The sequence below is a fragment of the Tursiops truncatus genome, chromosome 3 (assembly GCF_011762595.2).
Source record: "Tursiops truncatus isolate mTurTru1 chromosome 3, mTurTru1.mat.Y, whole genome shotgun sequence".
NCBI lineage: Eukaryota > Metazoa > Chordata > Mammalia > Artiodactyla > Delphinidae > Tursiops > Tursiops truncatus.
Window position 1 is genome coordinate 153647387 of NC_047036.1, and position 26559 is coordinate 153673945.

At 48.1% G+C, this 26559-nt stretch overlaps 1 protein-coding gene across 1 annotated transcript in view; it reads left to right on the top strand.

Moving 5' to 3' along the window:
• RASGEF1C (RasGEF domain family member 1C) overlaps nt 1–26456 on the top strand; it is a 97931-nt gene extending 71475 nt beyond the window's left edge. The window contains exons 5-14 of the mRNA XM_033855157.2: nt 2358–2558; nt 3639–3713; nt 8778–8867; nt 10548–10650; nt 11166–11245; nt 11328–11423; nt 16515–16610; nt 18641–18764; nt 25236–25308; nt 25802–26456. Coding sequence (XP_033711048.1) covers nt 2358–2558; nt 3639–3713; nt 8778–8867; nt 10548–10650; nt 11166–11245; nt 11328–11423; nt 16515–16610; nt 18641–18764; nt 25236–25308; nt 25802–25826 — 963 coding nt within the window. The 3' untranslated portion in view covers nt 25827–26456. The remainder of the gene's footprint in view (nt 1–2357; nt 2559–3638; nt 3714–8777; nt 8868–10547; nt 10651–11165; nt 11246–11327; nt 11424–16514; nt 16611–18640; nt 18765–25235; nt 25309–25801) is intronic.
• Nucleotides 26457–26559: the final 103 nt, after the last annotated feature.

Below are 26559 nucleotides of genomic sequence, written 5' to 3' on the forward strand. Positions count from 1 at the left end.
GCTTTTTGTCTTTGCAAAAGCAGGGAGGCAATTTAGGGAAGAAGCATGCAGTGGTCAAATGTGCATTTTGAACAGAACACTCTTGCTACAGGGTGGAATGGAGAGAGGCTGGCGTGAATGCATGGGGCCCACTGAGGAGGCCACTGCAGCCACCAGGGAAATGACTATGGCCTGGACCACATACACTGTGGTGGATGACAAGCATGGAAATGGAAGAAGACAAAATCAAGAGGGTTGGTGATGGCCTGGAGGGCCTGAGGGAGAAGGTGGTTTGAGGATGGCTCCACGTCCAGGTGCCTGATGCCAGTGCTCCGTTCAGCGGACAGGGATGCAGGTGGAAGAGGCAGGCCTGGGGAGGAGAGCATGACTTCTTGCATGCACCAGGTCCAGGTGGCCCCTTGCCCACATGGCTCTGGAGATCAGAGGAGAAGGTTGTCTGCACACGAATACTAAACGACACTCTGCACATGAACCAGAAAACCCAGGAATGAAGTACAGAGGATGGTGAAGAGAGGAATAGACAGAGGCAGGAGGAACCCAGCATGCAATCACAGTGCAGACAGACAAGCCTACAAACAGCCCAAGGCAGGAGAAACTGGGGAGCTGAGGCAGATGCTGCCTGAGAAACAGCCCCTGGCTTTCATGACAGGAGGTCCTTGGTGCCAGTGAGAGTTAGTCTGGTGACAGGAGAGGAGGCAGATGGGATGGTGGAGGCTTGAGTGGGAAATGCGGGATCTCAACAGCCAGTGTAGCCACCTCTGGGCTGGGTAGCAGAGAGAGGTGGGGGGCTGGTGGAGGTGTTGGGAATCACCAGTGACTGTGTCACCGGGGCTGGCTCTGACTGGACCTAACTCACCATCTTCCTGGCACTCAAATGAAGACCTGGGAGGCAGCATGGGTGCTGACCACACTTTTGGATACAGCAAAGCTGAGACGGATTGTTCCTTCCACTGGCGACAAAGGGAAGACTTGGACCTCAGTTTACCCACACACTGCCCAGCTAACCCATGGGTGCCTTCTGGGTCTGCCCCCCACGGCTCTGGGAGTTAGGGTTAGTGTTAGGGTTTGGGCTTAGGTTCGGGTTTCCTGTGTCCTGAGGGCTCTACCACAGCTGCCCTGGCCACTCCACAGAGAAGCACTTTCATAAGGGGCTGGGATGCCACCTCCATCACCAGAGCTCTGGGCACCAACAATGCTGGACCTCAGTGCTCCTTTGAGCCCCATCAGAGACTTGAGGAAACACTGAGGTCCCCCAGGCAAGCCCTACACCCTACGCCCCACCTGCAAAATGCCTCTGGGTTTGTGTGCATGAAGAATGTGCACTTTTTCTATCTGAAATTACCTGGTAGTACTGACTAGCCACAACCTTCTTCTGAGGCCTCTGGGACCAGGCCCCGCTGGGAACCTGTCTTCCTGACACCTTGTTGTTGGCAGGAGTCCAGGCCCCAGATGCCCACTGCCACTCCCAGGCCAGGTCCTGGCTCAAGGGGGTTGAATCCACCTCTGGGGGAGCCATTTGCTGACCAGTCGGGGGCCTGTTCTGTGGGCTACTGACCAAACCTTTGGGAATGTGTGGACCACTTGCTCAGTAAACCCAGCTAGTCTGATGCACCTTCCTTGGAAATAAGGGTCTCTGAGGGGCAATAATCAGTTTCCCCATGGGGTGGGAGGGTGGTCCCTGCACCAAGCCCAGCATCTGAGCTGCATGTTGAGGGGCTCTGTCAGTACAGTAAATGCTTATCAAGTGTCCACTGCATGCCCAGAGCTATGACACAGAGAGGTTAACGCAGACTTCCCTGCCCCTGCCGAGCTGTCATTCTGCAGGGGAGTAAACAACCCCAATCGTCTCTTGCAGTGGTCCCATAAGGAAGTCACACAGGGTGAGCTGGAGACAGAGTGCCAGGGGCAGAGGATGAACAGCAAGGCTGGTCAGGGAAAGCCTCTCTAAGCTAGGCCTGGGAGACAGGAGGGGACCCCCATTGAAGCCAAGCAAAAGACTAGCACCCAGGGCAGTGTCCATTCCACATCTCCCTCCTCTATCCCTCTACCCCCTGGCAGTCCCCACCCCATGCTGCCCCTCTCCCCAGACAGCTGGGGGGGCTTGCACCCAGCCACTCTCCCTAATGTGTGCTCTTCTTGGCTCCCGCTGGTGATCCTGCAGCCTTCTCCCCAGCCAGCCTTGACTGTAGGCCCCAAACCCAGCCTGCCCTGGATTGGGTCCTATTTCAGGGTCGGGGAGGTGCAGGCACACCTAGGAGCAGCCCATCCCTGACAGCTGGGGAGCCTGCCTGCCTCAGCTATTAGATATGCGGAGACAGGTTTCCAGGCCTGAGCACCCTCTCTCTACCCTCCTCCAGGCATACCGAAAGAGGATGCATCAGCTCCTGCAGGCTCTGCACCAGAAGCTGGCAGCTCTGGGCCAGGGGCCGGAAAGCCTGCTGGGCACTGACAAGCCCATCTCCTACAGGAACAAGCCTCCAGCCTCTATCCACAGGGAGCTCCTCAGCATCTGCAGTGACCCCTACACACTGGCTCAGCAGCTGACCCACATAGAGCTGGTGAGCAGGCCCACACCGCCCTCCACTCAGACCCAGAGCCTGGAACACTGAAAATAGTGGGCCACCCCCCAACTCCCCGTCTTGTACCCCACCTGGTCTCAGCCTAACCCAGGGCCTGAGCCCATCACATCAGGGCCACCCAGGCATCTCCAGAGGACCCTGACTCTGGAGCAGTCTCTCACCACACCTGGGGCGAGGAACAGGAAGGCTGGAGGTACCAGCCCTGCCCAACTTTGACCTCTGGCCTGCCTGAGAGTCCAGGCCTGGGACAGAGGAACTAGGTTCAGATCCTGGCTCTGACACCACCTGATGTGTGATCCTCCCACATCCAAGGCCTTCCCCACCCGGGCCTCGGTTTTCCCCATCCAGGACTCACACAGTCACACTGTACCCACCCCAGCTTTCCAGAGAAGTGCAGACAGGCCTTCCTGTGTGTGAAAGGGATGCCCTGGCCTAACCTCCAGTATATTGGGCTCCTTGTAGATGCAGAGGCCAAAGGGGCCTGCCCCAGAGAGAAGGGAAGCTGGGGAGTAGGGTTCTTTTCTTTTAAACCTCCATCGTTTATGGCACCCTTACTGGTTTCCAGGCATTATATTCAAGAGTTACGTGCACTATCTCATCTTCCCACCACCTTACCAGATAGGTGCTATTATTATTGTCTTTTCACAGTTGAGGAAGCTAAAGCCAGAGTGTTTAAGTGACTTGCCAGAAGTCACACAGCAGAACGGACAGAGCCAGGATTCAATTCTGACCCAGACCCCATGCTCTTAGCCATCAGGCCTACCCTGGAGGGAGCAGGTCATTTCAATTACCCGATTCCGAGCCTGGTTTCCTAGGTATCACACCCTACAAGCACTCCCTATGGAGACATTTACCCCTGCCCCCATGAAATACAGCAGCCCCTGAGCATGGGAAAGGAGGGGCTGCCCCCTTCAAGATGGTGCTAAGCTCTGTGACAACCCAGAACAGGGCTGTAGAGGCCCGGTGAGAAGGGCAGCTGGGCCCATGCCAGGCCCCCAGGGAGCATCCCTTCCCCATACATTTCCCATTTTCCCAACTCCTTTTCTGTCTCTGGTGCAGGAACGGCTACAACACATTGGACCTGAGGAATTTGTCCAGGCTTTTGTGAACAAGGACCCTCTGGCCAGCACAAAGGTAGAAGGCCCTTGGACGGACTGTCCCAGCAGTGACCCCTAGTCACCGGTCCCTCTGGGGGATCCCCGGAGCATCAGCTGAGCCAGCTTCGGAGGGACCAAGGGCAGATGGGCTTGGAGCGGTCGTGCCCACTCCACCCATGCCCCTAGCCCAAGGCCATCACACCCCAGCAGCCCTGAGTCCTGGGGAAGCCTGGGAGGGCGGGATGAGCCTGGCCGGGTCACCCACCCAGCGAGGGCGGAGTGGCGGTCGAGGAGCAGGAGCCCTGGGTGGGTTAGAGGGTAGAGGTTCGCACGGGGCCCGCTCCAAGACCCCATGTGCCCTCCCGGTGCTTTTTGGTGGGCGCTGATGCCCTCTAGCGGCCACCCGGGGTAACGCGGGCTGGTGCCAGCTGCCCAGGGAAGTTAAGGGCATGCTCTTCCCTCTGAAGGTGGAATTTCAGAGCCTGCCCCTCTCTCTCAGAGCCCAACCAGCAGTTAGCCTGGTGCTTATCAAGGAGTTAAATCCGAACCAGAACTGGAAATATCCTGTCTTCTGCCCTGGCACCTAATAAAAGAAGAGAAAACTGAATATGCAATTGCATTTCACCTCTCGGATAAGCAAAGATTAAACATGGGTGTGTATGTGCAGGGAAAGGGACCGTCTCATACACGGCTGGTAAGGGGTAAAATTGGCACAGCCACTTTGGAGAGCAGCATGGCAATAGCATCAACACTTGAAATATACACTCTGGACCCCAACTTTCCACACCTAACAATTTACCCTGCAGATATACACACACATGTACACAAAGATGTATGCACAAAGATATTTGGGATATCTTTCTGTGCTTTATGACCAAAGGCTGGAAGCAAACTACCTTACCATCCACAGGGACTTGATTAAACATTATAATACATCCATACATAGAATGCTATGCAACTATTAGAATAAGAGTGACTGTAAGAATGGAATAATCACCAAAGGTCCATTGTTGAGAAAAGAAAGTAAAGTGAAGAGCAGTGGCAAAGAGTATGTGACCATCTGTGTAACAACAACAGATAGGAGGGTGCATGATACATATCCCCTTGCACATGCGTGTGGACAATCTCTAGGAATACTGGTTACTCTGGGGAGCCCAGCATGGAGCTGGGAGAAGAGTGGAAAGGAGACTTTGCTACTCTTATTGAGTTGTTTGTTGTTCTGTTTTGTTTTGTTTGGGGGTTTGGCCCTTTCCAAGTATTATTTTTTATTGTGAAATACATCAAGATTGCACGTGACATTTCTTTACCCACTCTACTGTAGATGAACATTTTTGTGTTGCTTCCAGACTCTTGGCTATTGTAGATATTGCTTCTATGAACATTCTTACACATTTCTAATGTATGTGGGTACATTTTTTCTAGGGCACCAGTTCTCAAATGTTTTGGTCTCAAGATGCCTTTTTCACTCTTAAAAATTATGGAGGACCCCAAAGAACTTTTGATTATGTACTAATAATATCTACCGGTATTTATTCTATTAGCCATTAAAGCCAATAACTTTTTAAAATATTTATTTATTCAAAAATCATAACTCATTATATGTTAATGTAAGTTTTATGAACAATAACTCTATTTTCCAAAATAAAAAAAAATTAATGAGAAGAGTGATATTGTTTTACAGTATTTTTACAAATCTCTTTAATGACTGAAAATAGAAGGCAGTTGAATTCTCTTAATCTACTTCTGCATTCAATCTCTTGACCTAACATTATTTGAGTTGAAAATCCATCCTCACACAAATATGTAGTTGGAAAAGAGAGGCATATATTACAGCCTTTTCAGATAATTGTGAATATTCTTCTTTGATAGTACACTAAAACTCAACAAGGGGTAATTTTTAACATCAGCTGCAATTTGGAATCTGAAAATAAACTCTATCACTTTAAAATTCATTGGTCCATCTTGCATCTTGAATGGATCTTTTTGCCCATGCAGGATTTTGTGACATATATTGTCCATTTGGAAAATATGGGTTCACTGAATCAAGCAGACCTTCTGAATGTTGGCATGTTTCATTATATGATATTTTAAAATGATATTCATTATATATATTCACTACTGATATCACCCAAAAAGTTCTTAAGTATTGGGAAGCTGTCACGCTCCACAGGCAGATACATGTTTTATAAGTTCCCAATTTTCTCTTGAAAACTTGAATTTTATCCTTGGCAACGAATACTATCGGTTGTTTTCCTTGAAGTTACAGGCTCATTTTGTTGATTTTCAAGGAAATATCAACCAAATACTGAAGTCTGAGTAACCACAATGGGTCAGTCCTTCTTTCAGGTAAAAATAGTGCTCCATGAGTAAAGTTCAGCTCACAAGTCAGTCACACCAGTGCTTTCCCGCAAGACCACCATCAAAACTCTGTGTGCAGCAGAAGTGCCTATGTCTACAGTCCTCCCTTCGTATCTGTAGGTTCTGCAGCTGCAGATTCCACCAGCCTCAGATCAAAAATATTAGAAAAAATTAAAACTCCAGGAAGTTCTAAATAGCAATACTTGAATTTACTGCTCACCCAAGCAACTATTTACATAGTATTTACATTGTATTAGGTATTATAAGTAATCTAGAGATGATTTAAAGTACACGGGAGGATGTGCATAGGTTTATGCAAATACTACGCCATTTTACATATGGAACTTGAGCATCCTCTGATTTTGGTATCTGAGGGGGGAGGTGGAACCATTCCCACCCCAAAGATACCGAGGGACAACTGCACTCCCATTTTGTCACATAGAACATGAAAAAGACATGTACTCAAGGGTTGAGATTTAATAAAACTGAAAAGTTTTTTGTCCTCAAGGACACTCTTAGTCACACTCACTTTTTTTCTTTTACTGTGAGTGTGTGGTAGTGAAGAACACGATGGCCACTGGTGTCATTTGGTGACTCTGTCTCGATTCAGGCTAAGGTGGCAGCAATTTTACCCATCATTCTATTATGCATTGGTACAAATGTCAACATGGTGAAAGGCAATAATCTATGAATATGAAATTAGGTTTGCCCTTGTGGACCCCCTGAAACGGTCTCAGGGACCCCCAGGAGTCCATGGACAACACTTTGAGATGTTGCTCTAATATATACCTACGAAGGGAATCACTGTGTCCGTCACAGGGTGGGCATATGATTAACCTTACCAGATGATGCCAGGTGAGGCTGTATCCATTTACACTGCCAGCAGGGAGTTATTCTTGCTCCACAGCCTCACTGACGCTTGAAATTGTCAGGCTTTTTAATTTTTGTCAAACTGTTAAATGGAGCATCTTTTCATGTGTTTTGGACATTCTTGTTTTCTCATCTATGAAATGCCTGTCCCTGATTTTTGTTCGGTTTTCTATTGGTGATTTGTCTTTTTCTTAAGGATTTTTAAGAGTTTTGAGTGAGTTTTTAAAATGTGTACTAGTTAATTATCCCTTGTCAGTTAGATGTACTGCAAATTTTCTTCTCCTAGTTGGTTGCTTTGCTTTTCATTCTCATTATTGTGTCTTTTAACGAACAAGTATTCTTAATTTCCTCCTTATAAGGAATTTACCTTTCTGGATTATTTTTGCCTCCATATTTTGAAGCTATGCTATTAGGTGCAGACAAATTTAGACTCATGACATATTCTCAATAAATCAAAACTTTTATCTTTATGCAGTTACCCTTTAAACTCTCTTAATGCTTCTTGCCTTGGAGTCCTTTTTTGCCTTAAAGTCTATTTTGTCTAATACTAATATAGCTATGTGATGATAAATATCACATAAATATTTATCACGTGTATTTTTCAATTTTTTTACTTATATCCTTGGGTTTGGGGTGTACCTCTTGAAAATAGCAGAAGGCTGGATTTTTAAAATTACAGTGACTGGTCTATATCAGGGTAATTACTGCTCTAGATGGATTTGTTTTTACTGTCTTCTGTTGTACCTTGTCTTCTTTACCTCTTGTGCTTCTTTTTTTCCTTCTTTCTTTACTTCCTTTGGATTCTCTGGAATTGTAGTACATTTATACAGTGGAATAGTCTACATCAATTTTTAAAATTATGTTTCCAAAGAATATTTTATAGCACATGAAAGGGTTCATGTAGAAAAATGTGGGAATATATATAGAATATAGAGATAGAGATAGAAACATACATACACACATACATACATAAACACATATGGTTGGTCCTCATTATTCACCTTTATATCCTATAGTCGTTGTGAACACTGAATTAGCAAATACTGAGCCATTACTCCCGGGGAAAACATAGGGTTAGGTTCCTTGCAAGCCTTTCATCACAACATTTTCATCAACCTGTCAATATATAACCTTGATTTATGTGTGTTTCTGTTTAATAAGACCTTATTTAATATATGTTGTTGATTCAATAACATTGAACTCATGGCCAACAGCACTGTGACTCACGTCTGAATGAAGCTTATCTAACACATATTTTTTTCCTTAGGGCACGTCACAACCTTCATATGCTTAGGAACACAAGACAGCATGGCAGCGCTGTGCTTGGGACCACTTTAAACAGTGAAATCACCAAGAAAAAGCACAAAAGTGCCAAAAAAAAAAAAAAGACACTAAATAGACTACAAAAAGGACACTTGTTTACAGTATGGGAGCTGAAACCAGAAGTCAGGGCATCAGCTCAACCTCAGCTGGGAACACACAGGTGCATTGGGACTCAAATGTTTTGCCACTCTGCACATGTCCACAAATGACCAAGAAGTGACATGAGTGTTATTTGGGGGGGTTACAAATGAAATTTTAGGAAGTAGATTTGCAAACACAAAATCTGTGAATAATGAGGATTAATTATGTGTGTGGGTATATGATATATATATATCATATTAAGTTACGTCTTTAAGTGTATAGAAAAAAAGACTAGAAGGATACATGTCAAATCATGTATTTTTGGATGGTTTTGAGATATTTGTGGATGGTTTTGAGGTTGCGACATTTCCCAGATTGTCTATAATGATCATGGCTGACTTCAAAAAGTTATTCGTGTTCAAAAAGTTATTGACAAAAAGCCTGAGCATGGTCCTTGTGTCTTTCCTAGCCTTGTTTCAGTGACAAGACTAACAACCTGGAAGCTTACGTGAAATGGTTCAACAGATTGTGCTACCTTGTGGCTACTGAGATCTGCATGGTGCGTAGGAAGCCAGGGCCTGACCTGGCATGGCCAAAGGTGGCCAGGGCTTGAGAGGAGCCTTCTTGGGAGGGAACCAGAAGAGCATCATGAGCCTGTCTCCAAGCCCAGGGCCAGGCTGGGCACGCTCTGGGACACCGGGTGTCACCCAGCTTGCCTGTAGTGATATCTCCCCTCTGGGTAGAGCCTGGCAAACCCCCATCTTAGCTGCCAGGTCAGTGATGCGGTGGATCCTGGCGTGCCAGTGGATCCTGCCTGGCGTGGATCCACCTGCCAGTCACAGAGGGTGTCAGAGAGATGCTTGCTGAGGGAGAGGGGGGCGGGCTCTGCTTCTTCCACCTGTTCCTGGGGCGGACTGGTCTGGCCTGCAGACAAATTCCATTTGGCTCACTCAGGACTTAGAGGTAGAAATAATCTAACCTTTAAGAAGTGGGAGATTGCACTTTAAAGTCCAGGTCTCTGGCTTCTCCTGGAAAGCAGGAAGACCAGGAAACACTGAGCTGGACATGCTCGCCACCAGGTCTCAGCCCCGCCAAGCCAGACCCTGCCCACCCTCTTCCCTTCCTATGGCAGTGGAACCCTCTCCCAAGCCCATTCTCCCACTGTCAGGTGAAGCCCAAGGTCCCCCGTCTCAGGGGAAGATTGGAGGCAGCATATGTGCCAGGGTGGGCTCTCTGGAAGCAGACACTGAGACAGAGCTTGGGGCATAAGGTGTTTATGAGGGGTCTGCGACCGAGAAAGGAGAAGCTCATCTGTGATACCTCAGCCTGAGACAGTGCTTCCTGTCAGAGTGCCCACATCCACCCTAGTAGTTGGCCCTGATCCCCCACCTTGCTCGGTCACCATCACCATCCCCGTGTGGGCTGTCCCATGAAAGGGCAGGACCTCAGGCGGGCAGCTCTCGGAAGGGGTTTTGGATGCACAGCTCCTCAGACACCACAGCAAGCTTCTTGGCAGCAGTAAGGACCACTTCTGCAATTATGGGAGGAGGGCAATCTACGTGGAAAGAACACTGTAGGGTTCCTTGGGCCTTGCCTGCTTCTGACACCGCATCACTGGCCTGGCAGCTAAGACGGGGGTTTGCCTGAGTGAAACCTGGACAGAGCCCACCCCAGAGTCAGGCAGCGCTTCAGCCTGGGAGAGGACGCAGTTTGGTTCTGACCCATCAGAGAGATCAAAGTCTCACGCACTCGACTCGAGCTGCGGTTGAAATCACAGTCAGTCGACAGAAAGCATTGGTGGGGCTGCTAGGGGACAGAGCCTCGGGGTCACCGTGGGGCCCCCGCACCCCGTGTGAAGTGGAGAAGTTTGGTGCTGGGAAGAGAGGTGAGGGAGTCATGTTTTCTGCTTCTAGGTGTAGGGGTGCTGGAGCTAGGCCTGAGAGGGCAGGAGGACATGTGGGGGCCCCCAGCACCTCCCATGCTGCAGGTGGCTCCTGTGTGGCAACAGGAGTCCCGCCAGCCCCCATCCGGCCCTCCATGGCAATGAGCTCTGTGCTAGCTCCACCCAGGGTGCACTGAGAGCCTCAGTCCCTGGGCTACAAATTGCTTTGGCATCAAGCATCTCAGCTGTGAAATGGGCTTAAAGAAGATTAATGAGGGATAGGACAGGTAAGCAGGGTGTGTGGTCAGGGCAGGGTGGGGACACCTCATCACTGAGGCTCATATGCCCTGTCCCCAGCCATCCAAGAAGAAACAGAGGGCCCAGGTGATTGAGTTCTTCATCGACGTAGCCCGTGAGTGCTTCAACATCGGCAACTTCAACTCCCTAATGGCCATCATCTGTGAGTGGGCCGGCCAGGCCTGGAGCCCCCAGTGCAAGTGCTCCCAGAGAGGGTGGAGTGGGCACACCCAGGCAGGTGGGGTGCAAGCCACCTGAGCAGGGGGTGGGTGCAGGCTGGGCCCATGTTCCCCCCACCCCACCTCAAAGGTCCTGGGGAGGTGCCCCTTTTGAGGCAAGCCCAGGGCTTTCAGGGTGCTTGATGAGAGCTTGGCAGTGTGTCCCCAGAACCAGGGAAAGCAGGGGCCCAAAGCAGGCCCCTGGTCACAGTATAGGGCCAGTGTGGGACAGGGACTGGGACAGGGGCCCTGCACATACAGAAGCCAGGCCTACCTGTACACAGTGTCCATTAGCACCCACCCACCCTCCATCTGGCAGGCTGAGGCTCCACAAACATCAGCCCTGGTCAAGGTGCAGCCTGAGGGGCTAGGCCAGCTGGGGGCCTCACAGAGGGACTGTGCAGCTCAGAACAGTCCTCCCAGCCTGGCCCTGCCCCCAGCTCAGCCTTCCCTCTTTCAGCTGGCATGAACATGAGCCCTGTCTCAAGACTGAAGAAGACCTGGGCCAAAGTGAAGACAGCCAAGTTTTTCATCCTCGAGGTAAGCAAGGCTGCTGGGCTGCTGGGTGCCACCAACCATCCCCAGGACACAGTTGCCCAAATGCCTCCCTATCTCCTTCCAGCACCAGATGGACCCAACAGGGAATTTCTGCAACTATAGAACAGCCCTGCGCGGGGCAGCCCACCGCTCCCTGACCGCCCACAGCAGCCGAGAGAAGGTAGGTCAGAGGCTTGCCCAGCCCTCAGAGCCCCTCCCTGCTCCAGACCACCTAGGCCCAGGTGGGGTGGTGACTTGAAGGTCATCTGGTCCAATCCCCTGCCCTTCTGCAGCATCTATAATAAGAGAGTCGTGTCACCTTGCTCGCATGCTTCCAGTATAGGGAACTCACCACCTCCCCAAACAGATCAACCCACCCCCCAGCAGCTCTAACTGGTAGCAAGTGCTGCCTTGTGGGGTTGTGTCAGCCACCTGGGGCTATCCTCTCCAGAGGACCGCACAGAGTGAGGCCATTCCCTCTTCCAGCCACCAGTCCTTCTGAGCCCCAGGCCCCGCCTCCCTCTCTCCTCCTGAGTCAGCAGCCCCAGGCCTGCCCTGCCATGCTGTGGTCTCCAGTTCCCTCCCTTCTTGGGTCCCTTTGTTCTCTGAACAGCTCCATTTGTCAGGGTCCCTCTGTTTCAGATCAAATTGTGGTTCCAAGTACATAGGGTCTTACACCTCCTTATCCTAAAGGCAATACCTTCATTGATGTGGCCTCAGATCACATTTATGTTTTTGGAAATGACTAAACCAAAATTCTGTGGCTTCTTGCCACAGAATTGCATTTTCACAGATCTTGTTCTTATACATTTGCATTTGGAGGGCATTTGGTCATCCTGATCAATTTTGTTTCTCCTCCAAATTCTCCTAGTGGCCTCTGATACAAGAAACCATCCCAGGTCCTGGGATTGCCATGATCCGCCAGCTTAAAACCTGTCACCAGCTTGATGATTAGAGTCGTTCATCTCCATGGGGAGAAAACAGCAAGACTTGCTGTGCCTTTTCAGTCTGGTCTCTTGCAGGAACATTGGTGGAATCAGGGCCCCACCATAGTTTGTGGAAGTTGCTTCCAGCTCACGGGATAATAGAACCAGTTGCTGTTCTTGAAATTCGAAGTGACTCTGTGATCGTATTGGATGCATATGTGGTCGGGTTTGGGGAGCAGGCTGAGATATGCATGCTCGTGCAACCCACCAGGCCTTCCCAGCCTCCTCCCCGCAGAGCACAGATTATGCGCAGACCCAGGCCACACTGTTGGCCATGTCCTGTCCAGCTGACCCTTCCTGTTCAGGCTGTCAGCACTTCAGCAATGCTGGGTCCCGGGGAGCCTGGTGCAGGGGTGCAGCACTCAGCAAGGCATGTCCTCAAGTCCCAGGGCAGGTGAGCCTGTCCCCCGGGAGCCAGGAAGCTGGAAAACCAGGGCAGCAGGGGTACTCTCGCTTCACTGAGCACCCACCGCATGAGGGCCACTTGACCACCATCTCCCAATTTAATTCTGACAACTATTCCATGGGGTAGACTTCAGCATTGCCACTTTCTGCATTAGAAGACTGATTCTCAGAGAGGAGCCCTCACTAGCCAAGTCACTCAGCAAGTAGGCAACAGAGCCAGGAATCAGACTCTAAGTCTCCCAGTCTTTTCTACCTTCCGTCCTCGGGGCACAGGTACCATGTGGCAGTCACAGGGGTACTGGTTTCTGGCCCAGGAGTTGGACTGTGGGTGGGGGTGCCTAGAGGAGGCTGCAGCCTTTGGACTGAGGTGTCAGTCACAGCACTGGTGCTCTACACTCTTTTCCTTCTACCCTGAAAGCAGAGTGAACAGACTGGGACTTTGTGCTCCCGCTCTCTGCACCCCTTCTAGCTCTGGGGTGCTGGGACGCTGTGCATTTAGGTCTGGGGCTATAAGTGGGAGACTGACAGAGCTGTGCACTTAGTTTCACTGCATTCTCCTCTAACTTCCAGGGAGTTATGGACCATGGGCTAGACCCACAGAAGCTCCTTCATGAATGGATGGAAGGTTGGAGGATGGATGGACGGATGGATGGATGGATGGAAGAATGGATGGAAGGAAGGATAGATAGATGGATGGAAGTGTGCAAGGAAGGGAGGAAGGAAAGATAGAAGAATGGAAGGCTGGAGGTTGGAAGGAAGAAAAAAGGGAGGGAGGGTGAGAGGGAAGGAAAGAGGGAGGAAATGAAGTAGGGAAGGAGGGAAAGAAGCTTGCAGATGCTCTCGCAGTCTCCCAGTGCCCCCAGCTGAAACTTTGAGGCCAGGAGGTCACTTTGTGTTTTCTTCCTGCCTATGGTTGGCTCCTGTCTGCCCCTCACTCTCCCCTAGTCTCTGTGACAAAGCACCCTCCACACAGGCTTCTCTGGGTGCCCTCCAGGTTGAGCTGGGTTCTGATGGAAATGCTCAGGTCCAGAAAACAATGGCCCAGGTTTACAGTCATGTGAACAGACAGAAGTGGTGAAAAATTCTCACACATGGGAAATGCTGCCACCCAGAGGACCACTTCAATGGCCCTGCCACCAGGAAACCTGCACCAGGCCCATGAGGAGCCGTCTCTGTCCCCAGAGTCCCACAGCCCTTAATCCCCACCCTTGCCCGTCTCAGTGGGTCTCCCCATTCCAACTCAATTCAGCCATCATGCACAAGAACTGGACCAGGGACTCAGCACCAGTGTGGGTGGTGGGAGATGGATAGAGACCACCCTCCCTCTTGGCACAGTGAGGAAGAAGACAGGACAGGGGCTCTGGAGCAGAGTCCTAGTCCTGCATCCACTACTTACTGTTGTGTGAGCTTCTATGAGTTACTTAACCTGTCTGAGTCTCAGCTTCCTCATCTGTGACGTGGGGTCATAAAAGCCCTATTTCACAGGACAGTGATGAGGATGAAACATGATCTCATGTGTATATACCTCAGCACAGTGAAGCACTCAGGCCCACCACCAATGCCCCGGTGACAAGGGCGTAAGTGGAGACACTCTTTGAGAGCACAGCAAGGGACTAAAGCCAGCGTGGGGGAAGCCAAGATGAGGCTTCCTTGTTTTGTAGGTTGTTCCCTTGACTGTCTCCCACTATACTGGGATCAGGAATGAATGTGTGTGACACACTCTCACTGTCCCCCAAGCCCCGGCACCTAGCATAGAGAAGACATGAGCAAATGTTTGTGGAAGTGACATAAATCTAGGGTGACCAGTTCATCCCAGTTTGCCTAGGACTGCCCCAGGTTTAGTATCACAAGTCCTGCATCCCAGGAAACCCCTCAGTTGTGGACAAACCCTGCTAAACCTGGCTCTGGTCCTGGCCCTGGTGATCACTAGCTGGACCTTTTGCCAGGCCCTACCACTCTATGGACCTTGGTTTCCCCATCTGCCCCGCCCAGCTGAGCCATCCATGCTTCTATGCTGTGCCGAGTGGTCAGTGCCCAGGTCCTCACATCAAAGCCCTTGTCAGCTTGGTTGGGGAATGACCTAGGCAGTCCCTGAGCCAGAAGTGTCAGGGCCTGGTGCCCGGGCCTAAGGGTGATGGGCTGGAAGCCGGCACTAGCTGGCCTGGCCACATGTGCCCAGCTCTGGAGCCTAAGGGCAGAGCAGATGTGTTAGTTTCCTGGGCTGACATAACAAAGCACATAAACTAGGTAGCTTAGAACAGCAGAAATGTATTCTCTTACAGTTCTGGAGGCCAGAGGCCAAAATCAAGGTTGGAAGGGCCATGCTCCCTCCAAAGGCTCTAGGGGAGGATTCTTCTTTGCCTCTTTCAGCTTCTGATGGCCATAGGCACTCCTTGGCTAGTGGCTGCATCATTCCCATCTATGTCTCTGTTGTCACATGACTACCTTCCCTGTGTGTGTCCAAATTTCCCTCTTTTTATAAAAATACCAGCCCACCTAATCCATGTGACCTCATCTCCATTTGATTCCATCCATAGCAAAGACTCTATCTCCAAATAAGTTCCCATTCATAGGCACTGGGGGGTTTAGGACATGAACATAACTTTTTTTCTTTCTATTTTTGGCTGCATTGAGTCTTCGTTGCTGCGCACGGGCTTCCTCTAGTTGTGGCAAGTGGGGGCTACTCTTCGTTGTGGTGCGCGGGCTTCTCTTGTGGTGGAGCATGGGCTCTAGGCCCGTGGGCTTCAGTAGTTGTAGCAGTTGGCTTCAGTAGGCTTCAGCAGTTGTGGCTTGCAGACTCTAGAGCATAGGCTCAGTAGTTTTGGCACAAGGGCTTAGTTGCTCCGTGTCATGTGGGATCTTCCCGGACCAGGGATCGAACCTGTGTCCCCTGCATTGGCAGGCGGATTCTTAACCACTGCACCACCAGGGAAGTCCTTGAACATAACTTTTTGAGGGACACAGTTCAACCCACAACACAAGGTAGACCCAGCTGGTTCCCCAAGAGTAGTCTGAGCTGTCACCAGTTGGACTCCTTTCTCTAGGGGTTAGCAGGTATGGAACAAGGAGGGAGAAACTAGACATCTGACAGTGAAACACAGAGACCCCATCCTTCTCAGGCTGAGCACATAAGCCTGTCCCTTCAGGAACCAGAGTAGGGATGCTTTCAGCCTTACCATAGTGCAGCAGCATCAGATCTTTAGCATCAAGAAAGACATAGAATGGCAAATTGTTAAATGTATATTTTTAAAAGAGGCCACAGAATTTCACAGCAGATAATTCACATTCCATTAGCATATTTTTTGATTCATAAAACCAAAACTTAAAAAAATATTTTTCTATTTCAGTATATTTATTCTTTTCTAAAATTTTTATTTTATATTTAAGTGTGCTCGGCACACTCCATTCCTCCTGGGGCACATGAGTCAGGAGACCTAAGTCTGTGGACCCCTGGACTGTGGGGAGAAGTTCCCATTGGCCTTTCCCAACAGACGATGGGAGAAATGTTCAAAGGCCACTGAAACTATGCATCTTTCACCCAGCCCCAACAGGAAGGGGAATGGCATTGTATACAGTAGGAGCTCAATCAGCACTGCACTGGGGTCTGGTGGGACTTGGAAAGAAATGGTCTGGCCCTAGTTTGTGCCTCCTTTCTTTGTGGTTTCCACATTGCTCCCCATGGTACGTACTACGTAGCCTATGACCCATGAAGCTCTGAGGCTGGCCAGCCTTGCCCAGGTGGGAAGTCTCTCCCACATTCTGCATCCTGGTGTTGTATCTGAGGTCCCTGGGGCAGGTGGCTGCTGGCAAGGCTGCCTCTCTCCTATGCAGCCACTGTGGGGAGGCCAACTGAGGGCTGACCTGCACCCTCTCCCTTCCAGATCGTCATCCCCTTCTTCAGCCTGCTCATCAAAGACATCTACTTCCTAAACGAAGGCTGTGCCAACCGCCTCCCCAATGGACACATCAACTTTGAGGTAGGGTCCAGGGGCCTTGGAGGGCCTGCCACCTAGTTAAGCAGGCTGATAAAAGCTCCCAGAGCAGGATTTCTGGCCCTGAATGGTTGGATTAAAGGAGGACTCCGAGGCAGAGTGCAGCAGTTTGCAGCCAACATCAGAGTGGGATTATTGGGGTCTCCCCACATCTTCCATAGGAAGAGACTGAGGCTCATGAAGGCATTGACCCCCACTCTGCGCAGGCCTCATGTCTAGCACAGGTGAAGTAGCATCATTTTCAGTCCTTAAGGAGCCCCAGGCTGGCAAGAAAGACAGCCCTGCAGACCCACAGTGACAATTGACATGGTGCTGTGACAGGAGCTGCACAGGGGCACAGTTCACGGTCAGGAGAGGCCTTCCAAAGTAGGAGCCCTTAGCAACAGGAGGAAGTGTCAGGCAGAGTGGGAAGGAGAGAAAGACTTCCTCTCCCTCTGCAGACACTCATCACTGTCAGCTCAAATGTTCCCTCTTCCAGGAAGTTCCCCTTGACCTCACAGGAGGAGAGAGGCCCCTTCTATAGCGGGCTATTATCCCTCAGTCACAGCACCCAAGTCCCCAAGCTCTTTAGAAGCAAGGCCAGGCTGATCCACTCCATGTCTCGACACCACATACAAGCTTACCCAGCATGTATGTCTCGAAGTGGCTGGTGGGCTAGGCATGGGGAGGGGGAGGAATGGGACCCAGGAGCCCCAAGGGCACAGGATGGTGACAGCAGATGGTCACTGAGTCAGACAGAGCATGCCATGAGCAGTGGTACCCCCCAATCCACAGGAAAGAAGGGGCTTTTCTCCTGCGAGAGGGCCAGCCCTACCCTACTGCTTGCCCCACTCAGCCTCCAACTCCAAGGGGCACCAGTCCTGGGCCAGCCCCTCACTCTGTCCAAGTCTCAGTCTCTCCTTCTGTGAAACAGGGCTGCCACCATGACCACACAGAGTGGCTAGGAGGAGTGGACATGCCACATGGCCCCCCAAAGGCTCTGCACGTGTCTCCTGCTGACAGGACCCACAATGAATGCCTGGGCCTTTTGGCCTGGAGCTGCCTCTGCTGTGGGGCTTCACATGGACACCCCAGCAGACCTTCACATGCTGTCCACAGGTCTGGTTACCCGTAGGGTCCGGCATAGCTGGAGGAAGCCCAGTCCAGCAGGATGCCTGGGCTCTGCATCCCAGGGGGCAGTCCAGGCTGGAGGCGACATGGAAGAGGCTGGGCTTGGGAGAGACTGCAGGGGCCAAGGGGGCCTGGGAGCTCACTCTCCAGTTGGTCCCAACGCACACTCTGTCTCTTGCCTTTCTTGAATTGGTCCTCAGAATCAAGGCCTGGGCGGAATGATGGGTGGGGGAGCAGTGAGGGGCAAGAAGACAGGTACTCATATGGCCCCAGATCCTGGGGCATGGGCAGTGGGGACTGGGGGCAGACACCAAGGCTGATCAAAGAATGCCACAGAGTGGGGTTCTCACCCAGTCACAGCTTTGTATTTAAAATCCTGCTTTAAGTTAGCAGTTTTTAAAATCTTAAATAAATGTACTTAAATTTTACTCAATTAAAATTCTACTTAAATGAATTAAATTTTACTTAAATACATTTATTTAAATGTATTCGCCTCATTCTCTATGTAAACAAAGTTGCTGTAAGTAAGGATATATCTCTTGCCATTAGTTGAGATAACCACAAAGATAAACAGAATGAAACTAAAGTAATAGTCACCTCTAGCTAAATGCACTGCCTGCTGATGGCATAGCCCAAGGCTGCTCTCTCGCCATGACAAGGGGGACAGGTGAACCCTAGGTGCTGGGCATAGCAAATTCTTCAGAGAGAATGAAGAAATGTGACAAACGTCCAGATTTCCTGATGGGTGATTCCATCATTTTTCTGCCCCGTGTCCCACCTTGCCCACCCTAGAGGCAGGCGTCACTGGGGATGATGAGAGACACTGGGCCAGGGCCGGCCCCACTGTCACAGGTGACCTCCAGGCACTCAGGGTGCATCGTTTTGTGTCTCTGTGTCCCTGGCAGAAATTTCTGGAGCTGGCCAAGCAAGTAGGAGAGTTCATCACATGGAAACAAGTGGAGTGTCCCTTCGAGCAAGACCCCAGCATCACCCACTACCTGCACACTGCTCCCATCTTCAGCGAGGATGGTAAGGTGGCCCCATGGCCTCCCTGACCCCCAGCCACAGAACTCGTGGGTGGTCTCTTGGTCACATCACCATTCAGGGCCCCTGCTCTGAGCAGGGATGTACCACGCCCATGTGTGCTAGGTCTACAAGGAAGCAGGGAAGTCTGCATCCCCCAACTGAATAGTTGCTACCCCCAGAGCACAGGACAGGGCCTGAGGAGCTGCAGGTTGGGCCCCCAAGGCCAGGCTTCCCCCAGGCACAGTTTGGATGCCATTGGACATTGTAAATCTGAACGATGTCTGACCCTAATTTCCTCATCAGGAAAGTGGGCATGATGATAAAAATAGCCCTTCCAGGGCTCATGTGGGGGTGGCAAAGTACTAGGCTGACCATGGGTCTTTCCACACCTGGTGTGTGCATGCGCATGTTTGCGTGTGTGAGTGTGTGCCTGTGTATGTGTGTGTGTTCATGTGTAATACACACCAGCATGAAACGAGGCATCCTTTCTCCAGAGCACTGTTGATGTCTGTCCCCTTAAATAGTCAGTATTTCCATCCGATCATTTGTCAGACACAACAGATTTGCTTATGAATTTGCTAAATGAGCATACTCCTGGAGCTCCCTCCTCCAGAAGAGAAAGTGCTGGAGAAGCAAACAGTCATCTGGCTGAGTTGATGGACCCTGTGGGGAGCAGAGTGGCCCCATGGTTAGCTGCTCTCTGGATGCAGGATGCCCTGGTACCACCCTGGGAGAACCCTGCTCAGCACACAGGAGGCCTGGCTCCTTGTCATGGCAGGCATTTTACACAGGGACCCACACCCATGCCCAGGAAAACATTTTCTGCCAAAAATAAAAAATTAGGAGGAAGGACTTTTTAATGACTTGCTTCTGAATCGTTAATACTTTCAATTTTGCCATTTTATTTTTTATATTTTGGAGCCAGTAATTTTGGGGGGTCTCATCCATATCTGGAGTCTCCCCTACTCCACATACATGAGAAGCTCAGCAGCCTGATGGATAAACCAGCCTGGCTGCTCCCACCCCAGAAGCTGTGTTACCCTGGACAGCTTTCTCACCCTCTCTAAGCCTCACCTACTGCATCTCTAAAGGGTAGGTAATGAGGTAATGAGAGAAACTACTTCCCAGGGCCATGGTGAGAATTAATTGACGTGACACAAGCAAAGCCCACAGGACTGCACTCAATCAATACTAGTTGTATTAGTTTCTACTGGTGCTGTGGCAAATCACCACAAATTTAGTGCCTCAGAACAACATAAATTTAGCCTCTTATGATTACAGAAGTTAGCAAGTCTGAAATCAGTTACACTGGGCTAAAATAGAGGTGTTGGCAGAGCTGGTTATTTCTGGAGGCTCTGGTGGGAGAATCCATTTCTTGGCCTTTTATGACTTCTAATGGCTGCCTGAATTCCTTGGCTTGTAGCCCCTCCTTCCATCTTCAAAGTACATTACTCCAGCCTCTGCTTCCATCATCATATTGCCTTCTGTAGTCATCTCCCCCTTTCTCTCTTATAAGGACACCTGTGATTGCATTTAGGGCCCACCCAGATAATCTCCTCATCTCCAGATCCTTAATTAAATCACATCTGCGAAGTCCCAAAAGGGCATATTCAGGGGATTAGGACCTAAATATCTCTGGGACCCATTATTCAACCTACTACACTAGTTATTATGATGACTGTTGTCATTACCCAGTGGAACTTGGGCAATAAAATGTGTCAAAGGCACATTAGGAGAGAGGTCGGGAGAGTCTAGAGGCAGGAAGGGCAGAGGTGGGGTGGGGGCATTTCATTCACTCCTTCAGTCAACAATACTTCTAGAGAGTCTGCTGTGTGCCAGTCAGACAGACAGCTATGAACTTGCAAATAAAATCCCGGCCCTTCTGGAATACCCTTAGAGAGAAGCACCTTCCCTTTTGATCTTCTCTTCTTCCTATCCTTCCCTCTACCTCCCCAAAAGAGCTGAGAAATTCAAGAGAAGGGACTTAAGATGTATTGGGCCCCAACTGGGATGGTAAAAGCCTCTGACAAAAGCCTGGCCCTGCCCTCAGCTCCATCAGACCTCCCCTGACAGGGCATGCTGGCAATCCAGTCAGTCTCAGGCTCCCTGAAACAAGTGAAAATATAGAAAATCTCAGCAGAGAAACAGGAGATATAAGGAAGAACCAAATGGAAATTTTAGAACTGAAAAGTGCAATAACTAAAATAAAAAACTGAACGGATGGGTTCAACAGCATAATGGAGAGGACAGAGGAAAGAATCAGTGAGCTGGAAGATAAAACAATAGAAATTTTACAATCTGAACAACAGAGAAAAATATAGACTGTACCAGAGCCCCAGGGACCAGTGGGACTATAACAAAAGATCTAACACTCATGTCATCAGAGTCTGGGAAGGAGAGGACAAATTGGGTATGGTTGAAGAGTACTTGAAGAAGTAATGCCTGGAAATTTCCCAAATGTGGAAAAGACATAAACCTACAGATTCAAGGAACTGAGTGAATCCCAAATAGGATAAACCCAAAGAAACCCATACCAAGACTCATCATAGTCAAACTTCTGGCAACTAAAGAAAAAGAAACAAATCTTGAAAGCACTGAGAGAGAAATGATACTTTACCTATAGGAGAAAAACAATTCAAATGACATCAGGTTCCCCATCAGAAACCATAGCCAGAGGCAGTGGCACATTTTTCAAGTGCTGAAAGAAAACAACTGCCAACCCATAATTCTATATCCAGTGAAAATATCCTTTAGGAATTTACTGTAGATAAGTCAAAATGGAATTCTAAAAACTGTTCAGGTAACCCACAGAAAGAGAAGAAAAACAAAACACAGAACAAATAGAAAATAATAAATAAATAGGCAGACTTAAGCTCTAACATATCAATACTTATATTGAATGTAAGTGGTCCAAATACAACAAGTAAAAGACAGAGGCTGGCAGAATAAATTAAAAATATGACCCAACTATATGCTGCCTACATGAAACTCATTTCAAATATAATGATGTAGACAGGTTAAAAAGTAAAAGGATGGGGACACATTAATCAAAAGAAAGCAGAAATGGCAATAAGAATATCAGATAAAGTATACTTCAGAGGAAAGAAAATTCCCAGAGGCAGAGAGGGACATTATGTAATGACAAAATTGTCAGTCTCCCAAGAAGATATAGCAATCCTAAATGTGTATCTACCAAACAACAGAGTTGCAATATTTATGAAGCAAAACCCAATAGAACTGAAAGGAGAAATAAATAGATCCACAATTATAGTTTGGAGATTTCAACACCCTCTCTTAACAATTAATATAACAACTAGACAGAAAATCAGCAAAGACATAGCAGAACTCACCAATACCATCAAACAATAGGATCTAATAGACATTTATAGAACATTCCATACAACTACAGCAGAATACACATTTTTTTATTTGCCCACGAACATATACCAAGATAGACCATATCCTAAGTGCAACAAAATTAAAGTAATTGAAATCATACAGCATGTGTTCACAGCATGTGATCACAGTGGAATCAAGCTAGAAATCAATAACATAAGATAACTGGAAAATGTCCAAACACTTATAATCTAAACAACACAATTCTAAATAATCCATGAGTTAAGAAGTCTCAAGGAAATTTTTTTTAAAATTGAACTAAATGAAAATGCTATCAAAATTTGCAGGGTGCAGCTAAAGCAGGGATGAGAGGGAATTTTACAGCATGTAACGCATACATTAGAAAAAAAAGGAAACACCTCAAATCAATCATCTAAGTTCCCACCCCCAGAACCTAGAAAAAGAGGAGCAAAATAAACCAAAAGTCAGCAGAAGGAAGGAAATAAGAGCACAAGAGAACAGAAATCAATGAAACAGAAAACAGAACAATTTTTAAAAGTTAATTGAAGAGCTGGTTCTTTGAAAAGCACAATAAAATTTCCATCCTCTAGCAAAGAACTTCTTGACAAAGAAAAAGAGAGAGAAGACAGAAACTACTAGTATCGGGAATGAAATAGGGTACAGACTCTGCCAACATCAAAAGACTTGTAAGAAAATACTATGAACAACTCCATGCATGTAAATTTAACAATTTAGATGAAATGGACCAATTCTTCAAAAAACACAAACTGCCACAACTCAACATAAAATAGATAATTTGAATAACCCTATAGCTAATAGGGAAATTGAAATTTTCATTTAAAAACATGCCAAAATGAAATGTCTGAGCCCAGATAGTTACACTAGAGAATTCTACCAAATATTTAATGAAGTAACACCAACTCTGCACAATCTCCTTCAGAAAAAAGAAGAGGAGGGAACGTCCCAGTTTATTTTATGAAGCTAGTATTATCGTGATATGAAAACTGGACAAAGACAGTACAGATAACACACTCTACCCAGATTAATCCCTCATGAATATAGATGCAAAAAATCCCTAAGAAAATATTAGCAAGTATAATTCAGCAAAATATAAAGATAATCATATATCATGACCGAGTGGCCTTATTCCAGAAATGCAAGGCTATTCAATATTTGAAAATCAGCCAATATAATCCACCATACTAACAGGTCAAAGAACAAAAAAAAACTAGATTGTGTCAATCAGTGGAGAAAAAGCATTTGACAAATTTCAACACCCGTGCATGGTAAAAACTCTCAGAAAAATAAGAATAGAAGGGAATTTACCAACTTGATAAATTGCATCTACAAAAACCCTTCAGCTAACATCATATTTAATGGTGAAAGATGGAATGCTTTCCCACTAAGATTGGTAACAACTCAAGGATGTCTACTCTCACAACTCCTATTCAACATTGGTGGAAGACCTAGTCAGTGCAATAAGGCAAGAAAAGGAATAAAAGACATACATATCAGAAAGGAATTAACACTGCCCCTATTTGCAGAAGATGTAAAAAATCCCAAGGGATCCATAAAAACTCCTAGAACAAAATGAGTTCAGCAGGCATCACAGAATACAAAATAAACAAGCAAAAATCATTTTATTTCCATGTACTCACAATGAATATGAGTTCACTGAAATTAAATATACAATACCATTTACAATCAATCAAAAAAGAAATGCTTAGGTATAAATCTAACACAACATGTATAGAATTTGTATGCTAAAAACTACACAATGCTGATGAAAGAAATCAAAGAAGATCTAAATAAATGGAGAGACACGAATTCATAAATTGGAATACTCCAACATAGCAAAGATATCAGTTCTCCTTTCCAAATTTCAGGACAGATTTAATGCAATTCTTATCAAAATTCCAGGAAGATTTTTTATAGATACAGACAAGATTATTCTAAAGTTTATATGAAAATGCAAAGGGACAAAAATAGCTGAAACAATTTTGAAAAAGAAGAATGAAACAGGAGGAATCACTCTACCCAATATTAAGGCCAATATAGCTTGAATAGCTACAGTATTCAAGACAGTGTGGTGTTTGCAGGACAGACACATAGATCAATGTAACAGAATAGAGGACCCATAAAGAGACCCACAGTGATTCTTGACAAAGGTGCAAAAGCAATTCAGTGGAGGAAAGATAGTCTTTGCAACAAATGGTGCAGGTGCATTTGGACATCCATAGGGCAAAAAATGAACTTCAACCTAAGTCTCACACTTTATGCAAAAATTAAATCAAAATGGATCACAGGCTTGAATGTAAAATGTAAAACTATAAAACTTTTAGAAAAAAAAAGCAAGAGAAAATCTTCAGGATGTAGAACCAGACAAAGAGTTTCTTATAAAACTAAATATGCAACTACTATGTGACTCAGCAATTACACTCTTGGGCATATATTTATTCCAGAGAAATGAATTTACAAGTTTGCACAAAAACTCATACACCAATGTTTACAGAAGCTTAATTTGTCACAGCCAAACACTGGAAACCATACAGATGTCCTTCAGTGGGTGAATGGTTAAACAAAGTATGGTATGGAATACTATTCAGCAACAAAATGGAATGAACCACACTGATACACACTACAGCATGGATGAATCTCTAGAGAATTACAGTGTGAAAAGAGTCAATCCCAAAAGGTTACATACTGTGTGATTCCATTTATATCACATTCTTGAAATGACAAAATATAGACACAGGGAACAGATTAGTAGTGGCCAGGGGTTAAGAGAGGTGTGGGGATGGGAGGGAAGTGTGTGTGGCTATAAAAGGGTAGCATGAGGGATCCTTGTGGTGATGGAATGTTCTATATCTTGACTGTGTCGGCGCCAAAATCCTGGTGATGATCCTGTCCTATAGTCTAGCAAGTGGTTACCATTGGGGGAAACTGGGTAAAAGATACACGGATCTCCCTGTATTATTTCTTACAATTGCTTGTGAATCTACAGTTACCTCCCAACAACAATTTAATTCAAAAACAAAAAGCAGGTGAGACTCTGGGTGTAGAAGAGGTTATTGTCATGGCTCATAAATGCATAATATCACTTCATTTTCTGACTAGGTCTTTATTTGGCTTCTTATGAAAGCGAGAGTCCAGAGAACCAAACAGAAAAAGAGAGGTGGAAATCTCTAAGGTGAGTCTCTGTGCCAAGACAAGTGTGGGAGGGAGGTGGAGGGAGCAGGTGGGGCGCTTGGGGCCAAGACAGAGTGGAGGGACTTCATCTACACTCGGTTGTCAGCCTCCTGGGAGCCCCTCCGTGGGGAGGGGGCAGGTCAGACCAGGGTCTTAGAGGTGGAGGAGGAACTTAAGCGCTGGGGTAGGGAGAAGAGGCTGGAACCACGATCCCCCACGACTGGAGGCTGCCCCGTGGGCAGTTGAGATGTGTGCCCCAGGGCCTGGAACCCCAGTCCATACTCTTATGACAGAGAGACACACACCACCTCCTGCTTGTTCGGCCTGTTAACACAGCCGAGCGGAGGTTGGAAATGATGCGCAGTGGCGGGCTCCAAGGACTGAGCCAAGAGGATTGCACGTGCCCCTGTGGGGTGGGGGGCTGGACGGGAGTATAACCACGGGCCGGGCCAGCAGGCTCTCACCACCCTCGCTCGGCGTGTTTAAATCTGCAGGTCTTCTATTCTGGGGAAGACGTGAAAAGCACTGAGCTGGAGGAGGAGGAGAGGGGGGAGGAGGAGAGGAAGCCAGCAGAAGCCTTCTGCCGCCCTGCCCCAGCCAGCCCAGTGGGAGGAGGAGGCATTGGTGCCTCGCTGCTTTGCAAACCGTGACCCTGTGGCCTGGTGCCCATCACAGTGACCACACAGCACAGGAGACCTTTCTCCACCTTTTGTGGAGCCTCAGCCCTGGAAGGGCCCAGAGCCTCCAAACACAGGGGTGGCACATGCCTCAGGGGCCCTACCTTCAGGACAGTGATGCTCACATTGTTGGTCAGTCTGTCTGTCCTCGGCGATGACCCAAGGTGTTGGGTGACTGCAGTGTTGCTCTCAGTGGGTGACTCGTGCCATGGAGACAGACACCCGGTCCATCTCCAGATGGCCTGGGAGCCTCTGTATCTCCAGCAAACATCACCATGACGTGAGAAGGGCCAGAGCCCACCAGTGGCCTCTGCCATTCTACTGATGGACCTGACCCTGCCCCTTGAGATGGGCTGGTTTCTGCAGCCCCGTGCACCCCCTTTCTGCATCCTGCTGGTATCGGGATAGCTTCCTGGTGACCACTATAATGCTGGTCAGCAGGACAAATTTGAGTCACAGACTTGACAGTGTGTACAGTACATTGTAAATTTTAGAGTTGGTATAAACACATTGGTATACCCTGCGTATCCACATCCACTTCATGTCTCTCACCCGTGGGCTTCTGCCAGGATGCA